We start from the raw sequence: 14,835 nt of genomic DNA, 5'->3' as shown, positions 1-14,835 counted from the left end.
AATTTTCTTGTTATATTCCATGTTTATAGACATGGAAAGCTGTCAGTAGAAATGATCAAGGTCACGGATTTGTAGAGCCCCACTAAAGATCACTTGTTCACATTTCTTACAAAGCCATTTTAAATATCAAGTGCTGTACTTCAGTATTACACATTACATAACACCAGAAAAGTAGACTTTGTGTTATTAAAGCTTTAAAACAGAAAACCAACTACCAATTCAAGATTATGTTGAAAATTGAGCCATACCAAGAAATAAGTTTAAGCAATGTTACTCATTTAAACATTGCATGTACCTGAGAAGTGACATCTATGTTATGCTCTGGTCAGTAATATTAATGTATCTATCGTGAACATTTGTAGACGTCAAGTACACTTTTGATAAAACCACTATTTTATTATTTCCCCTTAAAAAGTTAAGTATTTAGAATACACATCTTCCCTAGTTGTATCTTTCTGCCCCCTTCCCAGTCTTCCAAAATGTCAATTAATGTCAAGCAAAGACTATTCTTCAGTGTATTCAGCAAGGAAATGCAAGAAGTGTGAGTTTTAGTATTATATTCTAGAAGACCATGCTAATAAGGATCAGCTCAAAGTTAGTCAAAAGAAACATAACTGCTGCTTCCGCAGCTAAAAAATACTTTTATATTTTTACATCCATTTGCAGAAGCATGCACGTTTGCCTCTTGTATAACCATGTTTTTAAAGTTATAAAATGATAGAAAAGTAATTTGTATTGCTTAGATTCAGATGAAGTATTAAATGTTTGCGTGGTTCCCCCCCCCCCCCCAAGAACAGGCATATTCTCCCCTCCACTTACACAAGGAGCTTCTGAAAATTGCCACCTATCAAACTATTTAAAAGTTATTACTATCCTCTAACATAGAATAGTCTTGCAATAGTTACTAAAACATAGAACTACCTACTCATCTGAAGATACTGTATACTGTTTTTCAACAAAGTGCCCACTGCACTTTTTCGAACATTCATTGTACTGCAGTGAATAAATAATAGTAAGAACCTCTAAAAAATCATTTTCTCACAAAATAACAGCTGTGATGGAACAAAAAGTTGTCCAACATGAGTTAAATGAAGTCATAACATTAAAACCAATATTGTGGAATTAAATTAATCCAATAAAGAACAAATCTTGCTGTCGATCACTGTCCCCTAAAGCTTTTCATAGGCTAGAGCCAAGCTTAAACAGAGAGGACATCTCACATGAAGTACAACACTAACTGCAACCCATCGGTACCACCGCTAAATCCTGCAGGTCTACACAGTAGACAGACTGCAGAACCCCTGAGGTTGGAAGAGACCTCTGGAGGTCACCTGGTCCAACACATCTGCTCAAGCAGGGTCACTTAGAGCTGCTCACCCAGGACTGTGTCGATATGGCCTTGAATATCTCCAAGGAGGGAGACTCCACAATCTGAGCAACCTGTGCCAGTGATCAGTCACCCTCACATTGGATGCTGTCTGCTCACCCAGCCCATATTTCATATGCTTCTCTGAGGATCTTATGGGAGACCCTCAATGCGGGCTAGGTTTGGTTCCCCAATGGGAATTTGGAAAATGCGTATCACTGATAAGCGATGTTAGCATGTTATAACAGTATAGTAGTGTGTCAAGAGCTGAAGGCTGAAGTGGGAAGCATTACTCTGAAAACAGTTTAGCTCAAAAGGGTTCTTCAGAATACAACTTGTGAAGCTTCAGGAGTTACGTGCTATGCATATCTTTCCATAAACTTGCTTTCAGAATTTTGATTTACTTTTTAAAAAAATGGTACTGTAGCAACACAAATAAGATATAGAAACAGTACTCACTTATATAACTATTGTGATACCCAATTTCAAACAAACCAATGCTGTTAAAACAACAGTATTCTGCTTTACCACACATCTAATTGATTTTTATTTTTTGGTCCTAATCTGTAAGTTACTTACATCCGTAAGTTTCTGGAAAATTTAGACAATTCAGTTCTGTGTCCACCTCCTACTAAAACAAGTACCTTTAGGAAGAAAAACTGCTCATGTACTGGCTATAGTAAAAACACAGAAACAAAGTTAATAGAACAGGAGTTTATATGGCAAATGTAAAAGGCAATTTAAGAATTTACTGTTACAGACTTTTTAATAAGGTGAGAGACTTGTCAAATACAACTAAGATGTCTGCTCTAGCTTATCTTCAAAATGTTTAGCCTCATGCTAGACACCTTTCATCTCCCTTTGCAATCAAGTGTTAGAGAAGCTCTATTTTTCCTATAGAAGGCTAACACTACTGAAAAAGGTTCAGACTCAAGAACCACACAGCCCACAGCCAGACACTGTTACAGGTCGAGAGAAGCCACCGTTGCCACATTCTGTAGGACTGCCCCAAATGTCATCTCATGGGAAACTAAACAGAACAAACCAATTGATTTTATTTGTGGAGTTAAGATCCTCTCTAAACTCTCCTTTTACTCCTCCTCAATCATCTTCCTTGCATCTCATTTCTATTCTCATTTGAATGACAGTGTTAAAAAAATACAAAAAACATTTAATTTGCCCTTTTATTCAATTATTAGCTGACTGCTGAAGATATTTCATAGCAACCATAAAACTTGAATTCAAATCTAATTCTTACAATAACTCTTACTTTTAACCAAGAGCATCTGCAAAAACATACACCATCTTCTGTATTAAGTCATCACTGAAAGCAGTTTTGAGGAAGCCCTGACCTTCCCTGGGAGAAGGAACTTTTACATTAACTCCTTAAGTTGGTAATTTCTATGTTAGTACCCTCCCAGTGATTTACCTTCAGGGATGAGATGCTTTCAGGTTCAATATGCATTACTAATCTCTCCCCAAATTCATAACTAGTATTTCACAGAAATTGAGCAACTCAGGAATTCTTCATACCAAATATGTTTTATTTCTTTAGCATCTTTGGCTTTAACAGTGTATTTCATGCTACCCCATTCAGAAGCTGGGGAGAAGCTCACAACCCAACAGCTAAATTCTGCATTTTTCCCCTCAAACTACAAGAACAGCTCTTCTCTGTATGTATCACTAAGTCAAATTTAGTGAACCGATTTTGATGTTTGAAGCCATAGAAAATGAAAACCAACCAGCAAGCTAATATAATGACAACTACAAACTGTAGTGTTATTTACCTTTCTATCATACTCAGTAACACAAGTCCTCAGTTGTCAGCAACTCTGGTCCAGCACGATGCTTCAATTTGTGTTGTCCCTCATCTGCCCCCTCCCCCCACAGAAAAACACCATACCAAATATTACAGTATTGTGTCATCTGATAAGTAGTCTGTTCTTTGTTGTGTGAATAGCTCACCATATACTTCAGAGTAATACATTAAATCAACCTGGGCCTTAAGAGAGTCTCAGAACACTGGATCGATGCTGATAGTACTCCTTAAAAAAATAGATTTTAACTAGATTAGTCATCAGGTTAAATTTGTTAGTTCCATAATTTAAACTGTAGCCATTTACAATCTAAAGAACACAGCCCCCCTGCATCCTTCTTCCTGTAGAAGCAGGAGAATATGCTTTCATAGAAAAAGCCTAGGAGCATACACATGCAGAAGCAAGCTTTTGCTCTCGGTATCTACTCAAATTCAAGGCTGCCTGCTGCCAGTGCCAAAGCTTCTTTTCCCCAACTTCTCACAGTATTATATATTACCACAATGCAGAAGTGTGATTTTAGAACAGCCATAATCTAATTCTTCACACTGAAGGCTACACAAAGCAGCACTGTTAACATACATTTGACTAATTGTAGAATGGATAAGTTGTACTCCAAGCAACTTAAATTGAATCACTTGATTCGTCTGTTTCACAATACTCTTCCACAAATAACATTAAGATGAAATCAGTCAACTGCAGTCAATGCAGGCACAGGATTCCTATTTACTTTTAGTATTTTGTATTAAAGTAGTAGGCATTCAATGTAAAACCATTCTTAATTAGGTATGAAAGTATTTGTTAACATACCACTTATTACAATACAACCTTCATTAGATGTTCATTTAGAATAGATTTTTTTTTTTATAGTAAAAAGGTGAAAGCAAGTATACAGAAGACCAGATACACCTGTTCTTAGCTTCCCTTTAACAATACAATTGCAACACTGGCAATGGAACAGACTGAGGATATTCAGAAGTCAGGGGAACATTAAAAAACTTCAGTTATGTCTGTACTACAAATCCTCAATTCTAACTAGTATAAACCAAAGATCTGAGATCACCTCTGTTCAGAGACAAGGGAACTCAGATGCCACACGCTGTGTCCCCATCTATTCTCTCTACCCTTTTTTCCAATCATCTGCTAAGCATTTGTGGAAAATTTTGAAGTAGGCATCTTTGTTCTTGTGTTCACCCTTATATAAAGGTATTCTCTTTTTGTGCTTAAAATCTACCACGAATTATCAAACAGTGGTTTGATGACTAAGCACAAAGGCCTCCCACCTTTAGAAACTGGGACAAACAATTTCATAGGCATGCAGAAGATAGGCTCCTGTATTTTTCAGCCAAACTACTTGTCAGATGTCTAAAGTCAGAGGCAAGTGTTTCAGACAATGCCTCACAGACTTTCTTGTGCACTAATGCATTAATCTTATTTAGAGGTGATTTTTTCTTTTTATACGAGACTAACACAGCAAAAAAACCCCACAACAAAGAGGGAAGTTACCAAGAGAAAAACAGTTACTCCTTCCAGAATCATGCTTCTCCTCCTCCCAAGTAGAGGGAGTCGAGTAATCCAGACTGGTAGAGAGGCTATACTCTGGGCCAACCTCTCCCTGAGGCTTAGGGAAGCGTGACAGCCCAAGAACTTTTCACTACTGAAGTAACTTTTGCATTAAGTCGTACCACTGGGAAAAGCCCAGCCCACAATATAAACTGGAATGCAGGTACATGGCATCCAGATGCTGCCGAGGTCATACTCGCAATTCACTCTTCAGACCATGAGAACAGCACTGCCCATGCTGTTACAGGTAGAAATTGCTTACACATGGAAGCCTGACCACCACTGGCAGTGGGCAAAGTGTTATGAAAGCACTAGAGCATAAAAAAAATCTATTCCTGCTCCAACTTTGAGAACACAGACCTTCTAGGAAGTGGCTTTCACTGTTCTTGACACATTTGTACCTCAGTCCACCCATGTATCAAAGCCAGCTCACTGTTTCAGCATAAGACCCTATGATCGCCTGCAAACAATGACAAAAACACTCTGATATCAGAGGTGGACAAGAACCACCTCCTGTGTGAGCTCATCCCTAAAACTTCTGTGAAATAGCTCCTCCATTTCTCCCACCCTGCTTAACACCTACTGTTAAACAGAAGGGATATTTTCAGACAGATCAAATATAGCAGTTAAAACCAACGTAAATACTAATTCCATGCTCCAGGCATTTGCATGGACAGCTCGGTTGAAGTTTTCAAAGCAACAAATTAGCCTAAAATCTTAGCAATTAAGGCATTCTGAGAAGACTATTTTAGTTCTCATGCTTAATATTTCACCTCATTTACCACCCAGTATTTGTAAAAAACTTGAATACAGTAAGTATTTAAGTAAGACTAAGGCAACAACATTGAGGACAGAGGTATTGTCTTCATCTGAGAAACCAGACAGCCAACACAGCACACCGAAGTTATTGAACATGAAATGGAAGTCACATATTTCCAGGTTCAGCTAGCTTTGAGGACAGAAGCATACTGTGATACTCAGCTGAATGGTGCCTACAACCAATCTGTACTCAAAAATAAATAGGGAAATAACATCAGAAGTAAGGAATATTAGCAATAAATTTAAAAACCCCACCTTTCAAATGCTACTTTTTAAACATTTACATTTCAGTCAGCAGTAAATTTGTGCAAAATAAAACAGTCTTGCATTGTAGATGCTTATAGATGTTTACTAACAGTTATAAAAGCCATACTTGGGTAGCTGTTTGAAAAAAACAAAACACTGAAGATATTCTTCCAGCTAACTAGTTTGTTCTCAATGTTAGTCTCATGGAGGTTAAAAAACACTGCATGTGCTCTGCAGTAATGTAATCAAACAAGAGATTAATCTTTCCTTCCATAATTAAGGGAAACAAATTTAAAAGCTGACATATTACAGGCTAAGCAAAGGTCCGAATCTTTTTTGACCAGTACATGATCTAGATGTCAGCAATATAGCCTGTATGATTTAGTGACCCATGTCAGTCAGAAAAAGCTTAGAGTAATAAAATTTACAATTCAGGTCAAGTTAAAGCACTTAGTCAATGGGGCTAAGAGCAATTCAGCTCACCTGAGATATCTACTAGCTCATTCACCAAATTGCTCTCCTACCTACTGCACAGAGCCTGACCACCACAGAGCTGTCAGTGTTCTGACACTTACATCTAAGAACCTGTATTGAACTGCCTCCCATAATCCTGCTGTAACTTACACCAGCTGAAGTCACTAGTCACTAGAGACAGAAAATTAGCTATGTTGGTTACTCAATTTAGATTTAAGAGTCTAAAGGTAGTATTTAGCAGGTACTTTACCCCCTTACCCAGTAACACTCTTCCCTCTTTCTTATATCCTTGTTCTACAATAACTTTATCCATTTATCCTTTGCCTAACAACAAGCTACTACAAAACATCTCCTTGGCTAGCAATACTTCAAAATAACTTATTGCATGAGCTCTTGTTACGGAGCCACTTAGAATTCACTAGCAAAGCTACATGCAAACAACTTGACTATGTTAGAGCCAGGCTGCAATGGAAGAGAAAGTTATTTTAGCAAGGACATGAACTTAAAGATTAAAATCTATCAGGAAAACACTGACTTCTAAGAAGTTTTCAAGCTTTGTCGGCAGTTATCTTAAGCTTTAAAGCTTCATCTTTGTTGCAAAATTTTACCTTGATGACAAGTTAATACATGTAGCATTACAAACAGGCTGATTATTCAGTGACTGAAGAAATAGAACAGATTGGAAAAGCAAGTGACTACATAACATCAAATGTTGGCCAAAGCTCCTAAGTTAAAATGGGTCCTTTCCTTTGCACATAAAAGCAAGAGTCAAGCAGTTGAACTAACATAGCCTTAATCATATGATTTACAATCAGTTACAGAACAAACACTTCAAATCCTTCTAAGCTACAGAAAGAACTGCAGTAGTTTAGTTGCATGCCTAGTACTAACAAGAATATTCCCAAGGCTTTAGAAAACAAGCCTCTAAGTAGTTTCAAACTCTATTTGCTTTTACCTTTTTAGTTATGCTTGATTTAAGGCACACATCACAGAAGATGCTGCAGATTCTTCATACCTAAAACTGAATCCTGACATGCACAGATATTTACCCTTACTCAAATTCTAGAAATACAGAACCGTGAAGCAATGCTTTGTTAAAGACGTTGCTTTTTCATTTACTGAATGAATAACAGCCTTTTACAAAAAGAGACAGTTATGGTCGAGAACATTTTGCATACTTCTTTACAAACCAAGTTATTCTGCCAGACTTCACTGTAAAGCTCTGTAGAGATAAAAACATCAATGTAGAAAAGTTGTAGTAAAGGTTATATTCATTATTATAGACTTGGTCTGGTCAGTCTAGGTAATGCCATAGTTCAATTAATTAAAAAGCAATATTTAGTTCTCCGCTGCTGGATAGAGAAAGAGACAGCGGCTTAAAAAACAGGAGGAGCCAGTGAATGTGTTACCAGCTGTAAGGAATAATGCGACCTCCCCTTACAGAAACACATTGAAATTAAGTCTGATCTGTGCTTGAGTACTGAAACATTGGTTCTTAAACTTGCAGTAAAAAAGTTACTCCTCTCATTCCAAGAACTTAGAAGTAGTGTTTCAAACCATGAAAATTCAGAGCTAGAAGACACTGTTGAAGCTTTTTAACATAATGACAGTTTTCCACACAGGTATAGCCCATGATAACTGCAAGTATCATTAATGTAAAGAGCTGAAACATTTGCATAACAACTTACTGTGTAAGTGATAGCTGCCAACATTCCAATCACAGTCAAGGAACTAATGGAAAATGAAAGAGCAGTCAAGCCATCTGCAAAAAAAGAAAAGCCTGTTGAAGACTCCTACAGTAGAGGTATAAGAACATTTCTTCCTGAATTGGCTTCCTGAAGATATTTAAGTTCATTAGACTGAAGAAAAAAGATTGAGACATAGTTACCAGCCATAACAACTCAGATGAAAAATGCACCTAGCACAGCTTTTTGTCAGCAGTAGATCCTCCTCCAATATTGCAAGAAGCAGGACAGCCACCTCACCTTTTGTAGAAGTTCACAGATGTCGCATTCGGTCAAATGGTTGAATAGCCACTAATGAACTTGCTCCCATAGCTGTCTAATGCCTCTTCAAGACTTATTTCTGGCCTCCACAGGGCACTGTGGTAATTTTTACAATTTACACATGCATACTGGATGGTTCATCTTTGTTTTGTTTGTTATCACTTGATTTCTCATAATAAAGCACTATCCAGAGAATCAGGCAAGCATGAATCCTTCAAACAACCAAACAAGCCCGACTGTGGGCCTCAGCTTCACTCAGACCACATACATCCAGGTATACAAACTGGAAAAAGGTCAGGGGACTACAGATTTACTGCAGCCTTACTATCACTCTAGAAATGAAAAGTGATAGTAGAAAAGCATTACCAAACTCATCCCCAAAGGCAAACTCCCTGAACCTTCCTGCATAATTTTTCACAACACCCCTGTCCCTAACCTCATCGTACAGAATACAACATGGCAAGCTTTTTCAGTTAAATAGTAGCTTGGAAACTTATAGTAGCTATTAAAGAAATTAATTTTAAGCAATCAATTTCATGTTTGCACCCAGTCATAATTGAGCTACTATTTAGTGTTCTCCCCCATGTACTCCCTCTAGTTAATTCAAGAATTTAGAGCACAATAACTTTTATTCCTACTTGCGCAGAATTATTAGCCAGTTCCCATTCATTAGCTGGTTTCCATTCTTTTTTCCTGAACATAGTGTGGAGCATTCACAAACTAAGAAATCCTGTTATAGTTATCCTCTATGAGAAGCTGCATCTTTCTTCTTACCAACCCTACATGCCTCCTTCCAGAAATGCCAAAAACTAATAAAGTAGCACAACCAAATCCAACTTCACAGCTCAAATCTGACCTTTGCTATGTTTGCTAGATAATACCAAAACAACTTTCCCAAAGCTAACAGCAATACGTTCATAAGTTTCAAATACTACAGCTGTGTTTAAAACTGAAAAAAACAGCACTATTCCCCCTTTAGTACTTGTGAAAATTTTACCCATGTTCTGCAGTTTAGGGGGAAAAACCCACACATAAGTGACCGAATTTCTAATATATCATACAATGTACTTAAACACCATATTTGATGACCCTCCTGTACATGTATTAGAAACCAGTATTTAATACCCATTTTAAAAGTTTGAACTATATTCTATGGAACATTAAGAAACTAACTGGCTGAAAAATTGATAACTGTATAGCAGAAGTATATTATCAGGCTCTGCCTCAGTGGATGAGTTAGCATTCCTTTTATAATCCCCCTACAAACTGAATGGACGTAGAACAAACATCCAAAATTAAGATCTTCGTATTTCTTGGGCTAACTGCAGAAATACAAAGGAAAAGGATAAGTTAATATAAAACCAGGACAACAGGTACAAGTAAAGACAACAGGCAAGAATTTTGTCCTCATTTCTCCAGCATCTGGAACACAAAAGAACCTTTTGCAACAATACTGACTGGGGATTTGCTAGCTGTGGAGTAGCTCTACAAAAACCCTGGGGAGTCTTGGCAGACAACAAGCTGAAGATAAGCCAGCAGCGTGCCCTGGCAGCACCAAAGTCCAACAGTATCCTGGGCTGTAACAACAGGAGCATGCCCAACTATTAAGGGAAGGTACCATACAGGGAATACTGCAACCAGTTTTGAGGCCCCCACTACAGGCAAGATTGATAAATCTGAGCAAGTTAAGGGGAGAGCTAAGTTGGTCAGAGTTTGGAGCACATGCTGTGCAGAGAATTTGAAGGAGCCAGGCTTGTTCAGCCTGGGAACAGAGACAGCTTCGGAGAGACCTAATATAGCCTGCCTGCTTATCAAAGAGGTGGAGCCCAGCCTCTTCAGTGGTGCATAGTAGTTGAGTGTGAGACAATGGGTGACAGTGTGTATACCCACACTGGATAAGAGAATTTTTTTTTTCCCCACCATGAGATGGTGTCTCCATCCTTAGGGGTTTTTCAAGAGCTAGCTGATAAAGCCCTGAGCAACCTGGTCTGACCTTACAGCTTCATTCTTTGTGCAGGAGGTTGGACTAGATGACCTGAGGTCTCTTCAGATTGAACTATCCTATGAAATTAGAAGTCACAAGAGAATGCTGGTAGAGTCAGAAATCAAAACCAGACTTCCACATCCCAATCCAGCATCTTAATGATTAAGCCTTCCTAGAAATAAGCATTAGCTATACTACACTTTCATAGCAAGGACATGTACAGAGCTGAACATTTACTTGACAGCCATATCAAGGTAGCCTAGAAAAATTAGCTTACAACTCAGCTCAACCACTGTCACTACCTGTATAAACAGTTTAAGAAGCATTTTATTCTGTGCTGTCAGTTAGAATCTTTGTGAAGCAAGAGAAACAAACAAGCAGACAGCCAAAATTATGAAAAAGCTACAGACTTGTCCTCCCTATCTCCTATGCTTGCAAGCACAGCTTACAGCATGTACTATGATGAAAGACTGCAAGGATGTCAACGGCAACAAGAAGGGCTTCTTCAAGTATTTAAGTGGCAAGAGGAAAATGAGGCAAAATGTGGGCCTGCTGCTGAGTGGGACAGAGACCCCGGTGACACAGGACATGGAAAAGTCTGAGGTACCGAATGCCTTCTTTGCCTCAGTCTTTATTAGCAAGACCAGACTTCAGAAAACCCGGGCCTGAGAGACCGGGGGAAACACTGGAAGGAAGATGTACCCTTGGTGGAAGAGGATCAGGTTAGAGAATACATAAGCAAGCTGGACATACAAAGTTGATGGGCCTTGAAGGGATACACCAAGTGCTAACAGAGCTGGCAAGTGTCATTGCAGGGAACTTTTAGTCAGTACAAAACTCCTAGAATAATGCAGAACACAACTTGACCAAGGCTTGTAGCATTATTTTCTAAAACATTCAGACAGAAGCCAATACTCTGATACATAGCAAGAATGAGGCACAAGTATTAGAGTACTTATGCATTTGGATTTATGTTTGTTAGATAACTTTTAGTTACCTTTTTCTGGATACATTTGGAAAGTGACAAGTCTTAGCCTCACCTATAAAACACTTTCTTCACACCTTTGCTCTGAAAACACATCCTGGCTAGATACATGAACTGCATAAGCTAAAGGTGAAATACAACTTCATGGAGTTTGGCCTTCACAATAGTTCTTTATAGTCCTAGCATAAACAAGTATAACAAACAAACAAAACAATTTTAGAAAAGGTCAATACTAGGAGAACAAAGGGAAAAAATCATAACACTCATAGGATTTTCCTGTCTAAATAGACAAAGCCACTTATGAAATAGTCTCATTCTTACAGCAAACAGCAGTATCACATTTAATTAGGTAAGCACTCAAAAACTGTCATACAAGATACACACTTACCATACTGAAGTTCACTGATTTTAGGGTATCCAAGTAACATTTTAAAGCTGTTCTAAGTGAAGACTCCATGGAAGAAAGTACTTTCCCCTCCCCACCATTAATATCATAAGACATAAGATTGGAATCCTTGCTGTCAAATGAGGACTGTACTGAAAACAGTCACTTCCAGTGTCTCCTCTTTGTAAAGACTGTTCTGATTTTTTTTTGTCTGAACAGAAGGAGAACAATCTTATTGCAAAGATTTAGTGTAGGTGAGCAGTTAGAGTCAAGTTAGAAAGCTGTCACCAAGAAAGTTAGTTTTCTTGTTCAGTCATGATGAGTATGCCAAAATTAGTTAGTAGCAAGTTACGCAAAACTCAAAACAAATCTCGAACTTACGACTACTTCCAAATTCTTCAAACAGGAGCTTCACTTTCTCCCACTCTGTGGAATTCTTCTTGTTGGGAATATCCAGAGGAACAAAAGCACTGTAACAAAGCAAAAAAGTCATCTCATTTACCCTAATTAGTCAAATATCAAAAGAATTCTCCTTCCAAGTTAAGAAAATAGAAATCCATTTATTCCTGAAGAAAAATTATATGACATTAGGTTTAAAAAATTCTGAAGGTTATGTTTAATTTTATTCACATTCCCCTCAAATACTGTATTTAGATCAGCAGAGTACATGTGCGAGTGCATGCAGAGTCAGGTCTGAGGTCAATGAACAAGTGATTTTCTATTTACCAGTCCTAACAGAGGTAAGGACCCTACAGTCAAGCATTATTAAAAGATACATTAATCTGATTTACTATCATGGTTTGACTCATGTGCAGAGGAGCAAAAAGACTTTGAGCATCAATTGAGACAAATTCTCTTATTCTAGCTTCCAGAAGTGTGGATTTATAAAACAATTAATGATTCTCACACCAATCATGAATTAAAGTTTAAAGGGACATGTTTATCTTCCATTATTACAACTAAAGTAACAATACCTCTGCTGCATTCCATTCCTTGTTCTGTAGTTGGCCCAGAGAACTGAACTGCAGAGAAGTTCATTAAATATTTTTGACCTTCCAATAAGCAGAGACTAGCAAAGAGTGCTCAGAAGAATGTCAGGTAGAACAGTCCCCTAGTCGAAAGCTTCCTGTGTCAGTTTCCTCATCTAAAGTCCAACAATAAGAGTAACTCTTCAGCATCTCCAGGGACAAAACAGCTAATTTTGTAAGAGCTGGAAAACCAGTACCTCCGTACCAATCTGAAACCATAGCTTCCAGACATAAAACAGAATGCCTACAAGTCACAAGGAAGTCAGATTTGGAGGGAAACTTTCTAGGTAAAGAATGCGAGAACCCAAACCAAAGTCCATCAAGAATGCTCACAAGTATCTTTTGGACTTTTGTAAGAAAGAGTACATAATTAGATCACTGCTTCAAGTCCTAATAAACAAACGAGAAACAAATATGCGTCTTCCAGGAGTATGCCTCAAACTTCAAGTACAGAACATGAGCGTGTATTTCAAAGGTTAGTGCTAAACTGTGTGCACTTATAATCATCACATCAAAACCAAAAACAAACTGGTACTCTGCAAACAAAGTTAAAATTTTAAAAATAAATATTTTCTTAAAAGTTAAGATTTTAGTTTTTTAGCTTCTTGACTGTGCAAGAGGTAGATTAAGGTTAGCATTTACTTAAGTTGATGCATGCTTGCTGACTTTATATTTTTGTTCTTGTATCTGCCTCTAGTAGTAATTCTTACTGTAAAATAGCATCCAGACAAAAATCAAGACACAGGTATTAGAACAAAGGCAATATTTCTACTTACAAAAGACAGCAACACAAATAACTGCAGGTTTATTTGCTAAAAAGGGTTAAAATGGGAGACTCTGGGAAACTAAGTGAGCTCAAGTCCCTTTATTTTAGCATCAGTATGAATTGGCTGTCTGTGGACCACATGCAGGGAAAAAATGAGATGGAAGAACATCTTAGGATATTTAGAACTTGCTTGCCTTTTTTCCACCCTCCAAGAGCAATAGGGTTATTTTTTTCCTGAGACTACCTACAAGCAGTATGTCAAAGGTCACTAATCAGAGCAGAAGCCACAGTGCCCATTATACACAATCTTCAGTTAGTACTCAGCTAAATCTTGACTGAAGGAGATGGACATCTGATTCTGCTCCTGCTTAAGCTCCATGCACCAAGGGCCTCAGAAAGGAATACAGGAGCTATAAATTCACATACTTTAGTCTCAAGCAAAGCAGGAATCCTATTTCCCCTCCTGAACAGGGCCCTTCAACTAGTAGCAAACTAGCCAGAAGGCTAACTAGCCCACTTGAACAGACTTTTGGCCTCAAGCTTAACAGGCCACAAGAAGAACGAGACAGAGTTAGCATGCCTAGCCATCTACAGATCAGCAGTTCATTTCTTCACAGGAGGGGCATTCCATGGGCCGAGTGGGAGACTTAGAGTACACATAACCCAGCAACCAGGCACCATTCTGTGACCATCTGCACAGGTCAAGGGCACTCATCCTACCTGACCCTCAAGGCAGAATGGCAGGTACTCATTTGAGAAGAAAGGCCACAGCTCCGGCTAGGGCTCTGCACCATCTACCCCAGCCGTGGCCAGTGCCTCCACCCAGACAGAGCTGCTGAAGGGAGAGGCTGCAGTGCAGACCTCAGGCTGCAGGAAGTGCCTGGACCTCTCTCCTGGGGCAGGGACAGGCACAGACCTGCCTGCAAAAGGTGTTGCCCAGGTGAGGACCTCCTGCAGCAGGTGGCTGAGCTGCAGGAGGCAGTGAGAAGGCTGCATAACATCAGGGAGAAGGAGTTAGATAGCTGGTTCCACACACAGCCTGCAGCAGGCCCACAGCCAAACAGCCAAAAACTCCCCCACTGGCACACACACAAGGGAGGGGGGCCAATAATGCAGAAGGATGGACGGTTGCAACGGCAAGGACCAACAGGAGGAAGAGACTTGCCCCGAAGCCTGAGGTGCCCTTGCAGAACCGCTTCACCGCTCTGCAGACTGCAGAGGAACGACGCATCACACACCAGGAGAGATGCTGGAGCTGAGTAAGGCAGCCCGGTCCCCCGTATAACAACCAGCGCAACAAAGAAAAGGCGATGGGTGATAGTAGTAGGCGACTCTCTTCTGAGAGGTACGGAGGCACCCATTTGCTGACCGGACACACTCTCTAGAGAGGTGTGCTGCT

The 14,835-nt window shown here is 39.0% G+C and overlaps 1 protein-coding gene across 1 annotated transcript in view; it reads right to left on the bottom strand.

The window, feature by feature from the left end:
• LMBRD1 (LMBR1 domain containing 1) overlaps positions 1 to 14,835 on the bottom strand; it is a 99,769-nt gene that overhangs the window by 51,984 nt on the left and 32,950 nt on the right. Inside the window, exons 7-8 of the mRNA XM_009333247.1 lie at positions 12,024 to 12,112; positions 7,971 to 8,044 (exon numbers count right to left, since the gene is read on the bottom strand). Of these exons, the coding sequence (XP_009331522.1) occupies positions 7,971 to 8,044; positions 12,024 to 12,112 (163 nt within the window). The remainder of the gene's footprint in view (positions 1 to 7,970; positions 8,045 to 12,023; positions 12,113 to 14,835) is intronic.

Source organism: Pygoscelis adeliae, unplaced genomic scaffold (genome assembly GCF_000699105.1).
Source record: "Pygoscelis adeliae isolate BGI_AS28 unplaced genomic scaffold, ASM69910v1 Scaffold57, whole genome shotgun sequence".
NCBI lineage: Eukaryota > Metazoa > Chordata > Aves > Sphenisciformes > Spheniscidae > Pygoscelis > Pygoscelis adeliae.
This window is presented reverse-complemented; position numbering and strand designations above follow the sequence as displayed.